We start from the raw sequence: 17,208 nt of genomic DNA, 5'->3' as shown, positions 1-17,208 counted from the left end.
CTTAACAATAATTTACATTCCTTTCTTTGGTTCCTGAAATGACAGAACTTATAAATATTGCAGAAACAAATAATGTTACTGTCCAACATCAGAGAGTATGGAGCCAATGAAGCTCAAGGTCAGATAAGGTCACAGTGACAACAAAGTTATAGCAAGGTTCTCTGGATCTCACGCCTATCTCCGTGGAAATAACCTTGACCTTGGAGTACCTGAAAATAACAAATTTTACGGTTTTCAAATAGGCAAAACATATATCATAGATAAATAATACATTCATTTATAACTTTGATAACACTATTAAAGCGGGACAATTCTAATTTGATAAACTCTTTAAATGGCTTACAATTGAGTAATTGTTTTATTTTAAGACCTTGATTTTTTTAAACAATAACACAGAAAGAAAATATCAAAGAATATACACCACAACAAATGAGATTCAAAGAGCCTGTTGATATCAGCATTACTGAGCTAGCCTATCCTGACACACTCTATGTCTAGAGAAACCCTGGCCTCCTCTGACATACACACAGTATACTCTGTGTTACTGGAGTTCTGGCTTTAGAATGTGTTGATGGTTGAAACATGTCGTGTTTTATAAAATTTACTTGCATAATAACAATAAGTGTCAAAATAGATGGAATCATATATTACAGCATATTAATCTCAGACCTAAAATGGCCACTTTACAGTAGTTTATTTGAAGCTTTTTGGATCTCTAATTAATGAAAAATTTTAAATGGAACATTCTAGTAGTTCCAGGAGCAGAAACTTTGGTTTGCAGAAAATACTGAGAGATCAGAAAGATAAGTAATACACACATAGGTGTCACTGTTAAGTCAACTACTTTTATACCAAGTTGAAACTCTGTCATCTACTAACAAGCATGCAATCAAGAATCAGACTCAGTAATAGTTAGATCCCTGTAAACAAAGCTTTATTATAATTTATAATGTGGCTATAATATGAATGATTCCTACACATAAATCCAATCCTATGTAATTTATAATATGGCTATAATATGAATGATTCCTACACACAAATCACATCCTTTTTAATTGATAATGTGGCTTTAATATAATCGATTCTTACACACAAATCCCATCATTAGTAGCATACAACACAATCACCATTATATATAAAACACACAAAACCACCACAAGCACCAAATGGACAGAGATTTGAGGACATCACAGACAAAGGTTTATATACAGAGGAATCAAACGCCTGTCAGACCCAGTCTTTTAAATCTTACATCGACATCACATAATGTCTGCTACACTTTCCTCATCTGTGATGAAAGAACACAAAGTGCTTATTAGTGCATCTGTACTCAAAATGGGTGTAAAGGTACTAAATATGGTGCAACATGTACTCAAAATGAGTGTAAAGGTACTGACTATGGCATGAAACAAAATGGACACAGATGTACCACTGTTTGGTGATCCTGTGGAAAATGAATGGATGTCTTCAAACAAAATGTGTCAAAATCTTGTGTTTTTCTGACTGACTAGGTTATAAATTAAAAGGAAAATGTGTTTGATGAAAACAATGATTTTTTTTAGTTTTGTTTGAAACTGTTAATCGCCTTTAAAATAAATAAGCAGGGAAATAATAGGAATCTATTTCATTATGTCATTACATACTGTTATGATTACTTTTCACAGCAAACAAGTATCATAGGCTGATATGAAATGTTGACAGCATGCTTGGATTTAAACCTGACCCACTGCAATACAATGGTTTCACTTTTGGGACTTGAACATTCTCACTCACCCGAATCCATCCCGCTGAGTCTCTACTGCAGATTCTCGAGTAGAGATATGTAGTCGTCATGCGGTGAGGGCTCGCTGATCCTTACTCGATGTGCTGGAGATGAGTGACCAACTTTTGTGGGGGTGGGAAAGGACGAGGAGAGGATTTTTCTGTAACAAATGAAAAAACCTTTATTTTGTGACAGGACTTTGTATGAAATAGGTTCTACAACTAAACATCTGTGAAAGTTATAAAATCTTAAAATTTCAATTTTTTTTTAAAACGCATCTTTTGGTCAAATATTGTATAATTAAAAAATTATACACCAGTCTAAGTATTTTGTGAAAAATAGTGAAAGTAGTTTGATATTTTGTGACTTACTTTTCTGGTTTATATAGCTCACCTTCTAGCACCTGAGTTTTCAGAATTGGGGTGTGGTTTGCTGATGTAATCCCGCGTGGGGGGGGGGGGGGGTGTGGTATGGACAGAGAACTTGCTGTTGACATGGTAACTATCAGAAAATCCCACTGACTGATAAGAAGAGATCTCATTGGTAACTCCATTGCTGTTGACATGGTAACCACTAGAGGCTCCCCCTAGTGAGTGATATGGAGAAGCTCCATTAAGGAGGTCTCTCTGAGTAAAGCTGGAAGACAAATAGGACGGACTGTATGGAGACTGATGAACACTTGAATGGAGGAGCGATGAAGCATGACTGTTGAAGGGTCCAGAGCCGTTCAATCTGAGTGTTGATGCGGGGTGGTGAGAAAGTGTTAGAGTTGGGTGCGTAACCTGTGAAAAAAGAGACGTGGTTTTACCATCAACTTGATCACTCTGTGGAATGGATTTGTGTCATAGAAGAAAAGTGTTATCATGTAATTTGTTTTCCTATGTAAAAATTAAAGGGACTTGGACACGGTTTGAGATCAAAAATTTTATTTTCATTTTTTATGTATGAAATGGTTTACTGGTGTATTTTAAATGATTGACCAAAATATTGTAAGTTACAGTCTAGTTACATGCGAGATACAGAGGTAAGAATTGATTGTTATGTAAATGATGTTCTTATATATTCATTGGGCCTTTGCCAATTATTGTAATTGTTTTTGTGCCAATAAAAAATTTGTATTTGTATTTGTATTTGTATTTGTATTTGTAAACAAAGCTCGAGTCTTATAGCTGTCTATAAAAAATGAAATGTAGAGAATTACCATTTCCTGGACAAAATGACATGTAAAAACAATTTAAACTAATTCAATATCTTCATAAATACTATTATCAACAAAAGAAAGTTACATTTGATTGAAACTTACGCCAATACAACACATATGTAAAAAAAAAGACAATATTCAATCTTTGTTTACAAAACAAAGAATTGCGAACTCTGTAACTTGCTTATAACTTCATATTTGACTTTCCAATTTTGACATGATATTATTAACTACTATATTTATCAATATAAACATTGAAAATGGAAAAATAAAATTTGAAAATTTTAAGTCAAATCGTGTCCAAGTCCCTTTAAGTAAACCACTAAATTTCTAATTATTCTTCTCAAAATGGTCCTATAAATTTTACACTGTAGTAAAAATCAATTATTTCATACTGAAAATGACAATCAATTGATAAATAAGCAATCTATGGTATGAATATGTGACTGAAACTTCAATAAAAACAAGGGGCCCATTGGCCATATCGCTTACCTGAGCAACAATAAACATATTGAAATCATCCTGTATAAAAGAAAAAAATCCCCTGCATATGCTTATGTTTTTCAATCAATTTTTACAGTCATATCACATATTGAGCATTTCAATTATATGAGGCCAAAGAATATTCCTATCTGATCCTCCCCCCTCGGGGCCCCAATCTACCCCTGGGGATCATGATTTTATCAAACTTTAATTTAACCTAACAGAGGATGCTTTTCAAGCACGTTTAGCTTTACTGCCCGATCGGTTCCTGAGTAGAATATCTTGAAAGGTTTTTCTCTATATATTCCTAGTATGTAAAAATTTGACCCCATTGTAGCCCCATCCTACACCCAGGGATCATGGTTTGACCCAAACTTGAATTTGCCATACCTGAGGATGCTTTACATGGTAGCAGTTTTTCTGAACAGTAAAGGGAGAGAAATCTACTGCAGATGTTAAGTTACATACATCAATGTGCTTCACTTACTTTTCATAATATAGCTAACTTACATCCAGAATATTCATTACAGTACATTTCTCCAGGAAAATTAAAAACAAAAAAATATCTAGGCTGAACCACTACCACACTACCAATGAGGGGACACTCTTGAAAATGGTGACCAGTCCGACCTACTGACCTAGTTACGGCCACCACCACCCTGGCAGCACTCCTAAAGGCGGTGACTGGTCGGCGGGGCCTGGTCCCTCACTGGAGGTCCTCAGGGGAGGTGTAGACCCCCGACCTGGCAATCAGAGCCAAGGTGGTCTGCTCACAGTCTTGGAATCCCCCCAGTAACAAGAGCAGGTACTTTTTCTGGTAGACCAGGGCCTTCCTGTAACTGTCCGCTCGCAGGTACTTCCCGTACAGACGCTGGATCTAAATACAGATTTACCGTCATCAGAATTTAATCGGAGTATTCAGGTATCAATATAACAAATGTTGTTCAAACTTCAAATATTATAATGGATGCATTTTTCATTTTCACTACCAGTATTTGTATTTTAATCCCCTGTCTCTTTTCTCTCGGTCCCCTCTCTCTCTCTCTCTCTCTCTCTCTCTCTCTCTCTCTGATTCCATACCCTTGCCCTGCCCCCCTCCGTCCCTACTCCAGCGATGCCTGACCTTCGGTCTCGTTCCACTCTGAGGTCGGCCCGACATTGGTCAAGCTCTTGTTTGATTAAAGGCCAGCTGTAGCGACAGCCTCTCTTTGGCCCATGAGGCACGAACTTCCATCGGTTCTCCTAATCTGCGTGGTTTTCAATCGTATCATGGCCATTCTACAGTGATATTTCCTTACCTGATGTCTGACATTCAGAATTTCTCGTTCTCTATCCATAGTCTTACATTTGTCCCTGACAGTTAGAATCCCTCATTATTTACCCAAAGTTCTACATTTAGCTCCAGATTTACATACCAGGTCCTGACATTCAGAATCCCTCATTATTTACCTTAAGTCTTAGATTGAGCTCAGATTTATATACCAGGTCCTGACATTCAGAATCCCTCTTTCATTACTCATGGCCTTATATTCATCTCCAGATGCACACATCTGATGTTGGGAACCATTTATCTAAAGACTAACATAAACGATGTTTGGAACCTATATTCTTCATCCACAGACACCCTCTGCCTGTATTCACAGACTAACATACCTGCTGTTCGAAACCTCTCTGCCTTTATCTAGAGACTAACATACCTGTTGTTTGGCACCTCTCTGCCTGTATCTCCAGATTTCCTCCTCTAGGCGTCCCAGTGTGTTGCGTAGCTCCATCTTCTCCTCCGTCAGTCTGGACACAAAGTTAGTCAGCTCAGAGTTGTATTGTAACTCTCGCTGGTGTGAGGCCTGAGTGCTGGGTTGACTCGTCAGACTGTCCATTGTGTCCAACTCGAAGGCGAGTGGCATCTGAGTTTGTCTGTATTCACTCACTAGGTCCTTGAGAGATTTCTACACTAACTTCAACTCTATAAAACCATAATCTCAGTTTGATCAATAAAATTTCATCTCAGCAGTTGTTGCCAGAATTGAACTTTTATAAATGCTTTAAATCTTCTTGGTAGGTTGATGTTCTGTATAAAGATTAAGGAAAATATTCTAAGGACTACATGTATATGCATTATTATGCATTTTTTGCCCCCAAAATTCAAGTTATGTAAATATCTTTAGAAATAAGGTGGAAGACATTTTGAAAATAACGTTCTCTTCTTTTGATAAAGCGATGTTCTGTATCAAAATATGGGTGTTTTATGGTGGTTTTTTTACTAGGAAACATCGGGTGCAAGCTTGCTCAAATACCAATTTTTAGTATGATATGTACAATTTTATGAACAAAAACACGTAAAAATTGTATTTGAGCAGACCTGTACTCTATGCTTCAAAATGTTAGATATAAAGAACACAATGACAAACTTTTGTGCAAAATTGTAGAATTAAGGTCAAGATCTAGTAAATGATCCCAGACTGTCTTTTTGGTGCTAGAACCATTATGACGTCGTAATTGATTTGATGAATCTTTTCCCGTATTTTACGTCTTTAAAGAAATTATATAGAAAATATAACAATATTTTGACTTCTATATTTCATCATGGGAAAAGTAATCCCGGTACCTATATTTAATTTGACATCATTTTAAAAAGGAAGTCAAGAGCTTGTTAAATACCGTTTTTGAAGAGACTGTAGGCATTCTAGATATATTGCATTAGTCAAAAATGAACAAAACTCTGAGATTTGCTACTTTTATCCTTTATATTTCATAGACAATGGTTGTTTAAAACATGATTTTTCATTGTGTCTACCAAAAATTTAAGCCCCGGTACACCCTATGAAACAAACATATTGTTATAAAGCAGCATTAACAGAATTTATATCTTGAATTTCATAAACCTGTAGGCATCTTTGATTTACTAGATCTTGACCTTAAGCTCATTTACTTACATAAAAGTGAAGTCATTATAAACAGCCAATGAATAATCAGTGATTCATTTTGAAAATGGTCTTTGTTGGTTCAGAGGACTCCTCTTAATTGTGACTATATGAGTCCCGAGCCGAAAACAATGAGTCCATATGATTGTTATATTACAAAGAACATGAATACAAAACAAGCTACCGGTACATTTATTTAAACTCAAATTTTAAATGGCCATACTAAGAGACAGGCCAAGTGCCAACACTGGGATCTTTCCCAGTTTCTCTGTTTCTCCATTGCCACTGTCATTTGTTTCATGTTCTGGATCAGCGTTCCATTCAGCATGAACCTCTCTTTTGTTTTTAATTTCAGATTATCAGCCACTTGTCTACTTCTTTATAAACTCTGGATAATCTACCCTGGTTCGGGAGTAAATTTATCTGTTATTATTTGGTGGCATCGGGATTGACATCAAATTCCCCCTGTAATGTCATGAATCATGTAATCTCATTAGTTAATCACAAAGTGTAGACCAATAAGATTTCTGCTTTTGTAGTTTTTTTTTGGGGGGGGGGGACATTTCGGGCATCTTGTTAATAAGTTCATAAAGGAACAATTGATGTTCTATAATTTCTTAGGGAGAAAATCTGTACCGGTATATAATGAAATCATGCGTCCTGAGGAAAATTTGTGCATATTTTACACAGGACGCACGTCAAACTAATCACTGATAATTATCATTGATATCAAGATTAAAGTTAAAGGCATCCGCTGTATAATGATTTATAAAAAAATAACTTGTATATGATATTATTTAAAAGTTGAATAAAATCGGGGGCAATTATTAGACCTAACCAAATATAGTCCTTTTAAAGCTTCTATATATTGGGACTTTTCTCTTTACTGGTTCAAAATTTATGGCCAAAAATATACTATACAGTATAAAATTAAATTTATGGAAAGTAGACCAGATGAGTGGACATTCCATTTTACTAATTATACCTGATGTCCTTCTGACCTACATTTAGACTGTCAGTTTCCCATATTTACCCCCTCCCCAACTTAAGTTTCCCGTACTCTAAAGGACCTCTTGACCTACATTACTACCTGTATTTTTAAGTTGTCATTAGTTCCCCATGTCTAACCCCCATTATTGCCTTACACTAAGAAAAGCTGATCTTGATACTGTAGTACAAGATACTGCAGACTCCCACTTATACTCTAAAGCTGAGTCTTGAAACAAGTACGATGAAGTCAGTCGATCAGGAAGGGGTTTAAGAGCCACACAGCTTGATCTGTCCATGGCTGTCGGCCACTTGGGTACCAGCCTTACAACAGAGGATATGCGTGGGATGCATCTTGGCGCAAACACCGAACCAGCATCAGCCACTTACATTCATCAGACCTGCAACACAGTAGGCAAACTCATCACTGATGTGAACAAAAAAGGCATGAAGAAAATAGGGCAGGACAATAAAGAGCGATCGGGAAAACACCATTTCAAGTTGCCACACAATTGAGATACAATTTAAGCGTAAATGTTACGAAGAAGTTGTTGTGGCAGTGTTTTGTGGCAATAAACTGTGCAAGAACGGCACCCATCTTAGAACCAAGGGAAAGGAGGTTACCTGTCCAGGACATGAAGACTGCACTGCAATCATTCCTCCAGAGACCACCATTACAGATGAAAAGAGATGGGCTACAGAATGCATCGGTGAGCTGCAAAGTGATGACGGTCCACTCTTCATTTACCATTTCACCAGTGATGTAGATGGTGCCGCTGCTTCCGGTGCATCTGGAAAGCACGGGCATATGATTGAAAACTTCAAAGACCTGCGCCACATTTTTGACTCTTAAAGAAAACAGACTGCTAAGGCTCCATTCAGCAGTCACATGTTTCCTGGAAGAACAAGATATCTGTGAGCAAATGCTCACTAGTGATACCCCCGCTCTGATGTGAATATGCAAAATAAGCAAAGTCGACATTTAACAGAAAGCTGGCATCCGATTGGTACAGAAATATATACCACAATATGGCATGCCTAAACAAATAGTGTGTTAAAATTTCAAGCATCTGCGATAAATAGCTGCTGAGAAATCTTTGAGGAAAATTTGTTTGAAAATTTTGGCTAAAAAAAAACAAAGTCATTATTTAACAGGAAGTTGACGTCCGATTGATACAAAAATATATCCCACAATATGGCATGCCAAAACAAATAGTGTGTTAAAATTTCAAGCATCTGCGATATATAGCTGCTGAGAAATCTTTGACGGAAATTTGTTTGAAAATGTTTGCTAAAAATAAACAAAGTCGTCATTTAACAGGAAGTTGACGTCTGATTGGTACAAAAATATATCCCACGATATGGCATGCCTATACAAATAATGTGTTAAAATTTCAAGCATCTGCGATAAACAGTTGCTGAGAAATCTTTGACGAAAATTTGTTTGAAAATTTTGGTTAAAAAATAAGCAAAGTCGTCATTTAACAGGAAGTTGACGTCCGATTGGTACAAAAATATATCCCATGATATGGCACGCCTTAACAAACACTGTGTTAAAATTTCAAGCATCTGCGATAAATAGTTGCTGAGATAAATGCAACAGAAATTTTTGTTACGGACGGACAGACAGACGGACAGACGGACGGACGGACGGACGGACGGACGGACGGACAGACAGACAGACAGACACACAAGGGTAAAACAGTATACCCCCTCTCCTTCGGAGCAGGGGTATAACAAAAGCTATATATGAGAGAATTCATGGGGGGTCATGGTAATTCAACATTGGAACTTTGTGAATCTGCAGGAGCACCTGTTGTAAAAGGAAGTTCTATAGAGTGGTCCATCATCTAAAACAACAGTAAAATAGGCAAAATTACTTTAAAATGAAACAAAAACTATAAAAATATCAATTCCAAAGACATTTCTACACTGTAGATCTTAAAGATATTGGCTCTACGATGAAAAGTCTAAAGACACAATTATAGTAAGTCACTAACAGACCGACTGAAACATCCAAAGTAAAACAGGAAACAGGAAGTAGCGAAGTGTGAACGGAGGAGGGGGGGGGTTTAGGGAGATGTATGTAGTTAGCATGTATGAAATGTTTGTAATATTATACCTATCATGTGAATTTTATATTACATTTAGTGATTGCTATGTTTAAATAATGTGCACTGAATGATGAGAGTGTGTAAAATGTGACATGTCCTTTTATGGGGTGCTCAGTTCATGTAAATATGATATATTTTTCATTGTTTATCTTATTAAAATGATTGCAAACAATTATCTTGATTTTTTTTACCTGTCTGGTGTACACAACAAAGAGGACAGAGACGATTGGTAGATATATGGGTATACAGGTGTCAAATGTCACTGTTGGTGACAAAACTGCATCCTGCATTGTTTATCCACCATTGTTGATCTTTAACAAGGGAGACAACTCCTGAAAATAGAAAAAAATGAAGTTTAAATAAAAGTAACATGTTTCTCTCAAAGTCTCACACAAGGAATTAATTTCATTATATGTTACTAATTAGCTTTAGTTAAGTTAATTGATTAACTATAGATACTCCGAGCATATAATTCATGAAATGAGAAATGATAGCTAAATGCTTCAAGAAAAATTTTAGATCATAAAAAATAATGCTTTATGCGGCTTCTAAGAGAGATAATTGAGAGTAAACATACCTATCCCCAAGTATACGTGGGTTTCACATGTTGACAAGCAGGTTCAGCACCATCCAGGAAGTTGTATCATGCGCATCTAAAAAATAGTTCCATTGAAATTAGTGTGACAGTTTCACCAAAGTAATAATACTCCTTGCCACTGAGTCCATAATTAATACTGTAGGCCTAAAAGGTGCCAGAAAAGGAAGAAAGAAAAGGAATTGTCTCTATCTATATGGAACAACAATTGACCAAGTTCAGTTTGATTGGCTATTTCATTGCGTAAGACCTTTAAACTCTCGAGTTGGGTCTTTCAAACGTTCCAGTGAACTGGATCCTCCTCACTGCCCTTTGAGTCGACTCGCTGGTGAGTTGAGTGTAGTTTCTCTAGCTGTATTCCCGAGTGGCTTCCATGTCACATTCTCGGGTCTCTGAACACTCTAGGTTTTGAACTTGCTGAGTTGAAGTCGCTGAATTTCATTGTCATGCATGAATAAAATCAAAGCAGATGCTGAAACAATTATCGAACATTCTCAATTCTCCAAAAAATGGGCAAAGAAGTCAGGCAAACCAGCAAAATGGCCGCTACATGTAGAATTTTGTATATATAAATGGCTGCTACATGTAGAATTCTGCATATATAAATGGCCGCTACATGTAGAACTCTGTATATATAAATGGCCGCTACATGTAGAACTCTGTATATATAAATGGCCGCTACATGTAGAATTCTGTATATATAAATGGCCGCTACATGTAGAATTCTGTATATATAAATGGCCGCTACATGTAGAATTCTGTATCTATAAATGGCCGCTACATGTAGAACTCTGTATATATAAATGGCCACTACATGTAGAATTCTGTATATATAAATGGCCGCTACATGTAGAATTCTGTATATATAAATGGCCGCTACATGTAGAATTCTGTATATAACTAAAGACAAATTGTTTATTTACAGAAAATCAAATTTAAACAATTCCACTGCACACATATACTGTAGCTTGCTAATTAAACGCGAGGAATGAATATCGAATATCCATTTAAAATCATCTCTAAACAATACCCCTACACACACATTAATGTATATTGCTAATTAAACCAGAGGAATTAATATCCATGTAAAATTGAGAGAAGCATCCACCTCACAGATATTAAAATCTCGCTTACATTTCCTGAGAGTTGAGAACTATAAGAGATTAGAAGAAAAGTTCTGCATTCACGATTCTATATTCTCAGATTTTGATACAAAACAGCGGACTGAAACTACGTCATTTTCTCTGTGGCGTGACCGACATAACAGCATGATTGCAGAATTAAGTACTCGCTTAAAATAAGGAATCTACTGAGTTTGTATCCAAGCATTGTGAACACATCATTACCATCTTCATTTTCTGGTCTTCCCTCTCCCTCTCCAGCTGTCTCTGTGACCGGCGCTCTGTCACTTCCTCCGTGTCGTGAATTCTCTCCTTCTTGTTTATTGAGCTTCAGGGATTTAACCTCTGACCTCAGAGCCGCGAGACTTGGTCACGTTCGTGTTTGTAATGTCGAGTGATGTCTAGTTTCTGAATCTGAACAAATACTAACAATTAGTTAAATGTTCAAAGCAACTCCCTTTTATATACCACAGATGACAGACTTAATTTGTTTCGTGCATGTTTTTAGCCGGTCATTTCTGACGAGCCAATAGCATGCTTGGAAAAGTTGTAATCATGTAATTCAACAGACCTACAACAAAATGTAGATTATGAATATGACCTAATGAATGATAAAATCTATGATATCAACTTTATGTTTTTAAATTCCTATCACAGACTGTAGTTTACTATGTGTAATGAGCAAGATGTGCAACATCTCTAGAAATCTAAGCTAAAAAGTAGAAAGGAAGATGGAGAGATGATCATGATGATGCTCGTTGTGAGACACAATAACTCCACACTCATTCGCCTGTATCTGGTCTATCTCGTTCTTCATCTGGCGGCAAACCAACCTTTCCTGCTCAAGCTCGTCTTTGAGTACACTCGTCTGAGACTCAAGAGAAGTCACCTGAGATTGAAGCCTTTGCTTTTTTTGTTCCAGGGAGTTTTTGAGATCTTTAACTTTGGCATGTTCTGATTCTAACTCAAGTTGCATGTTCTCAAATATTGGAGTTTTCTGATCTGCACTCTCAAGGAGTGAGTAACGCTCACCGTCCAGACTCTCTTTGAGTTTGTGGTTGACAGTTCTCACCCTCTCTATAGCTATGTATAAAATGTATCAATATTAATGTTATACATAAATTCTATAACCTTAATACTAGATCAGTACACTAGTATAAACTATCTTTTTAGAGAAAATAAACAATGATTTAAATAAGGTCACCGCAATCTTTCTAGAGAATTAACTTAGATAAGCCTAAAGAGAACTTTCTAGAGAGAGAAAAAAACATTAATTTAAATAAGCCTAAAGAAAAAAGGTGATACAGTTAAATCGGGGGACTTAAACTTTACACCCTATCAGCACCCAGCAATATTAGTGCTAATTGCTGTCTATCGAGGAAAAGATGAGGAGTAAAATCATGATGATAATTAAATTGATCATCTCGAGTTTACTGTTTGACACTCACTATCTCAGTCTTCTGTCTCCCTGAGACAGAACACCACACTGTAGCTCAAAACTCACCCCTGAAGGTCGTTCCATTTGGCTTCCTCATGTTTCACTGCTGTGCTGAGCTGCTCGAGTTGAACCTTGTAACCAGACTTTGTGGATCTGAGATTTTTCCTCTCGAGGTCGAGTTCATGTTGTAGGTTGCCCAGGGCCACATTCTCGAGTTCCTAAGCATTCTCGGCTTGGAGTCTACGATCTCACTCAGTATTCGGATCACTAGTAAGTCTTAGATAGTATAATCTAAACACTTATAGTAATTATTCATTATTAAATTCATATCAGCAGTCCATTTTCCATAATATTAAATTTACATATAGCAACAGTCAGTCATGTCTGGATGATCACAAAGTGTGAAATAAACAGGCGTCAATATTACAGTCCATGTGAATTATACACAGCTCAATTTCAGCTGCAGATGTTGAACAAAGTGACAAACAACATGTGTGGTTTTGAGAGCAGACTAGATTTGTACAGAAACATTTACAAGCTGTCAATATCCAAACTATCTCCATTCTACAGCTGATGAGCTGGACATGGCCTCCCCATCAGGACGGGGTCTGTGTTCATCTACAACAAGTCATTAATTAGTTGTTAATTAATCTATAGCATACAGGTTATGTAGTGATACATACGCAAAGTCTACAAATAAATTAAATTAATAAAGACAGAGCTACATCTACAAATACGTTTAAATTAATTACATTGACACATGCTTTAATTGTTATGCAATTAATTAAATCAATTCAATTGACACGTACTTGTAACAACACAAATTACAAATACATGTGTCACTATATTAAAGTCTGGCTTATCAATTACAATGACCTATTCTATAAATTAACTTATTAGAATGACATGTGACTGTACATCTTATAATATATTTAATTTCTATTTATTTTAGATAAACACTGAATCCAAATGACTGGTAGACACAGCTAACCCTGTAACAATGAGTTGTTTATATTGACAATCAATCACTCAGATAAACATGTCTTACATGTATCTTATTGACTGATAATTAACACGGACTGTGTGTCTTAGTTATCTATATCTAATTAATGTGAATGATAATGACTCAGACTTACCTGTCAGAGCGTCCTGTCTGGTGATACACCTGTAGACACACACCTTGTTGTTGTATGATCCGACCCAGAGACGGTGAGTGTTGACATCATAACTCAGGCTCCAAGGTACACCCATCTCTTGTGATTTTGTCAGTAGATGTGACAGGAACTGACCGTCCTTGTCCAACATCTGTACTGTGTTGGTTTTACTATCACACACCAGGATGTGTGACAGCGCGTCAGTACAGATTCCACATGGCTGTAGTACTGATCCTGATGGAGGTCCTGTGTAGGAGTAACGATGTTTTCCTCCACGCTCTGTCACCACTACACCACTCAACCAGTCAGACACCACGACATCCCCATTGTTGTTCTCTGTTATATAGCGAGGTATACTATACAGTCCTCGTCCTGTGTTGTCGTGTTGTATGGTTTGTGTCAGTTGTCCACTCTGGTTGTACCGGGTTACCTTGCCTGTGTCTGTATGTCTATAACACATCCCGACCAGTAGATCCCCAGTGGACGGGGACCAGTACACACATTGTGGTTTCCATGTAGAGTCTGTTCTCTTTAAAAATGTGGTGGTTGTTTTCATGCCCTTTGACAGTTTGTTGATGTTATAATTCCTATCTATATAAATCAGTTCACTCTCACGGTTCACTGTGTGTAATCCTCCATTATATAAACCACTCCATGAATCCTCCACACGATGTAGAGGGACACCTGTTGTGTCTGTCAAGATGAGATTGTTTTCTATTTCACTGACCCAGACCCGGTCTGATGTCACACAGGAAATGTGATAACAATGATCAACACCTGTCACTGTGAGAGAGTGAAGTAACTCGGGGGGAGACATCAGTTTCAGCAGACACTGGTTTCCTTGCTGTGGTTTTTCTGTCCCTGGGGTTGGGATTCCACTCAGTGACTCCATCATACGACTTTGATCTACAAACATCAAACATAGAGTTCTAATTCTGTATTGTTACAAGGAGTAGATTAAGTTAAATCATTACTCTGATTAAAGTAGATAGATTACGTAAATTCATTACTCTGGTTAAAGTAATTAACAATTAAACTTGTTTAACGACTTCAAATGAATTGCTTTTGTATAACTTATTTTCATAACCATGATAATGTTTGCAATTTTTTATCTAAATAAGATTGAGTAATAAACTACATATGGTAACATGTACATACATGTAATAATGAATAACAATTACATGGATTTATAACTAATATATGAATTACAATCACAATGAAATAGATTTAAACTGAATTAACAATTAAATATGACTTGTGTGATATAACAAAATAACTAAGGTATACTTAGATCTCATTGAAACCTGTATGATACCTAAAACATATATATATTACATCAATGATAATGACTCAGACTTACCTGTCAGAGCGTCCTGTCTGGTGATATACCTGTAGACACACACCTTGTTGTTGTCCCCTGATCCGACCCAGAGACGGTGAGTGTTGACATCATAACTCAGGCCCCATGGTCTACCCATCTCTTGTGATTTTGTCAGTAGATATGACAGGAACTGACCGTCCTTGTCCAACATCTGTACTGTGTCGGTTCTATCATCACACACCAGGATGTGTGACAGCGCGTCAGTACAGATTCCACATGGCCGTAGTCCTGATCCTGATGAAGGTCCTGTGTAGGAGAAACGATGTCTTCCTCCACGCTCTGTCACCACTACAGCACCAGACATATATATATTGTAAACATCAAAGTCATCATCAAACTCACCAGACCCAAATCTATAGTCATCTTCATAGTCTTCACCATAGTCAGACACCACGACATCCCCATTGTTGTTCTCTGTTATATACCTAGGTCTCTGTCCCCATCCTTTGTTGTTGTGTTGTATGGTTTGTGTCAGTTGTCCACTCTGGTTGTACCGGGTTACCTTGCCTGTCTCTCTCAGTCTATGTATATAACGCATACGGGTAACTTTAGTGCCAATCTTTGTATATCTATAACGCATCCCGACCAGTAGATCCCCAGTGGACGGGGACCAGTACACACACCGTGGGTTCCATGTAAAGTCTGTTCTCTTTAAAAATGTGGTGGTTGTTTTCATATCCTTTGACAGTTTGTTGATGTTATAATTCCTATCGATATAAATCAGTTCACCCTCACTGTTCACTGTGTGTAATCCATAACCACTACATGAATCCTCCACACGATGTGGAGGGACACCTGTTGTGTCTGTCAAGATGAGATTTTTTCTAACATCACTGACCCAGACCCGGTCTGATGTCACACAGGAAATGTGAAAACAACGACCAACACCTGTCACTGTGAGAGATTGATGGAGCTCAGAAGCATACGTCAGTTTCAGCAGACACTGGTTTCCTACGCGTCGGTTTCCTCTCTCTGTGATTTGGATTGCACTCAGTGACTCCATTACATCCTCCTTATTGAGTGACTCAGTCATGGAGAGCTGGCTGGTGTGGAGTGTAGGATGTATCTGGGGGAGGGCTGTCTTTATGGAGGAGAGGAATTGTAGTGCACTGAATGTGAATTTTGGTTGAACATATCTGAGTTCATATTCCTGTAGGCAGACAATATGTATGATCATCTCTTTCTTCTGTTTTAAACATCTGTGTTTGAAATCAAAGTCACAGAACACATTACACATGAAATCTTTTCTCACTTTGTTAATGAGATGCTTCAGTGTCTGGACCTTTGTTAACATCTCTGATTGATAGCGGGAGAATTCTGTGCGACAGGTTTTGAAATCAGTTTTGATTCGTGGCAGGAGAACAGGTCTGTTAAAGATAGCGTCACTGATGGTGTGAATGGTTCCTCTGTGTTGTTGTCGCTTTGTTTTATAAGCTACTTGTATATCCAGAATTTCGTGCTGTCCTTGTCCAAAGAGAAAACTTCTGAATCTGTGTGATTGGTCCTCGGAACAAGAATTACACACAGGAACTTGACAAGGTTCACAGTACTTTATATAAACATGGCTAGGATGTCTCACACAGATCTCTTGTGTTGGGATGTAGTTGATTTTATCACGGTATGACACAACATCATGGTCTATTGTTTGGAGATCTTTTACATGGTTCTCTTTACACTGGGGACACAGATCACATGGACACGATACACAATAGTACTCTGTGTCCCCCGGACACTTAGAACACTGATGTACTTTACATGGAGTGCTTGCTGTTTCCATTGTGTGGAGGGACTAGGTCTCAAAATCACAACCTGTTCAATAAAAAATTAAAGTGTTTAAAATGAAGTCAACCACATTTTTCCCACATATTAATTTCAAATTTTATATAAAATGTTTTCATTCAAAGTATATTTCTTTAATGTAATAATATATTTTTCCTACAAAGATAATAACTATTCATATCAATATGGCTCTGGTTACAGAAATACTGAACTGTTTGAAGAAATGGCCCAAAAATAATATGATTGACATGAGAGAGAGAGAGAGAGAGAGA

At 37.1% G+C, this 17,208-nt stretch overlaps 2 protein-coding genes and 1 long non-coding RNA gene across 5 annotated transcripts in view; 1 reads left to right on the top strand and 2 right to left on the bottom strand.

Annotated features, from left to right (window-relative positions):
- The window catches only part of LOC128162486 (uncharacterized), an 85,759-nt gene that overhangs the window by 61,744 nt on the left and 6,807 nt on the right, over positions 1-17,208 (bottom strand). The window contains exons 4-5 of the mRNA XM_052825716.1: positions 15,137-16,966; positions 13,759-14,682 (exon numbers count right to left, since the gene is read on the bottom strand). Of these exons, the coding sequence (XP_052681676.1) occupies positions 13,759-14,682; positions 15,137-16,934 (2,722 nt within the window). The 5' untranslated portion in view covers positions 16,935-16,966. The remainder of the gene's footprint in view (positions 1-13,758; positions 14,683-15,136; positions 16,967-17,208) is intronic.
- On the bottom strand, positions 2,355-11,595 carry LOC128162504 (A-kinase anchor protein 9-like). 3 transcript variants are annotated; one of them, XR_008240675.1, is made up of 7 exons: positions 11,410-11,595; positions 10,314-10,535; positions 10,046-10,121; positions 9,660-9,800; positions 7,979-8,145; positions 7,513-7,755; positions 5,346-6,832 (listed from the first exon to the last, which is right to left on the bottom strand). XR_008240675.1 is itself a non-coding variant. In XM_052825738.1 (5 exons), the coding sequence occupies exons 3-4, from the start codon at positions 5,348-5,350 to the stop codon at positions 4,153-4,155; spliced, it is 378 nt and encodes a 125-aa protein (XP_052681698.1). In that variant the 5' UTR covers positions 5,351-6,832; positions 7,513-7,755; positions 7,979-8,164; the 3' UTR covers positions 2,355-2,544; positions 4,085-4,152. The 3 variants fall into 3 exon arrangements, 1 of the variants encoding a protein (XP_052681698.1); XR_008240676.1 differs by having other exon boundaries at positions 10,314-10,494; XM_052825738.1 differs by lacking the exons at positions 9,660-9,800; positions 10,046-10,121; positions 10,314-10,535; positions 11,410-11,595 and adding exons at positions 2,355-2,544; positions 4,085-4,323 and having other exon boundaries at positions 5,144-6,832; positions 7,979-8,164.
- Positions 4,544-5,059, top strand: LOC128162506 (uncharacterized). Its single transcript, XR_008240677.1, has 2 exons — positions 4,544-4,864; positions 4,932-5,059. It is a non-coding gene; the product is annotated as an uncharacterized LOC128162506 (long non-coding RNA).

Source organism: Crassostrea angulata, chromosome 9 (genome assembly GCF_025612915.1).
Source record: "Crassostrea angulata isolate pt1a10 chromosome 9, ASM2561291v2, whole genome shotgun sequence".
Classification (NCBI taxonomy): domain Eukaryota; kingdom Metazoa; phylum Mollusca; class Bivalvia; order Ostreida; family Ostreidae; genus Magallana; species Magallana angulata.
This window is presented reverse-complemented; position numbering and strand designations above follow the sequence as displayed.

Coding starts and splice junctions, on each gene's coding strand:
- LOC128162504 (XM_052825738.1), bottom strand. CDS start 5,350: ATGCCACTCGCCTTCGAGTTGGACACAATGGACAGTCTGACGAGTCAA. Junction 4,324..5,143: donor AGAGAGGTGCCAAACAACAG/GTATGTTAGTCT, acceptor ATCTGTATTTAG/ATCCAGCGTCTGTACGGGAA.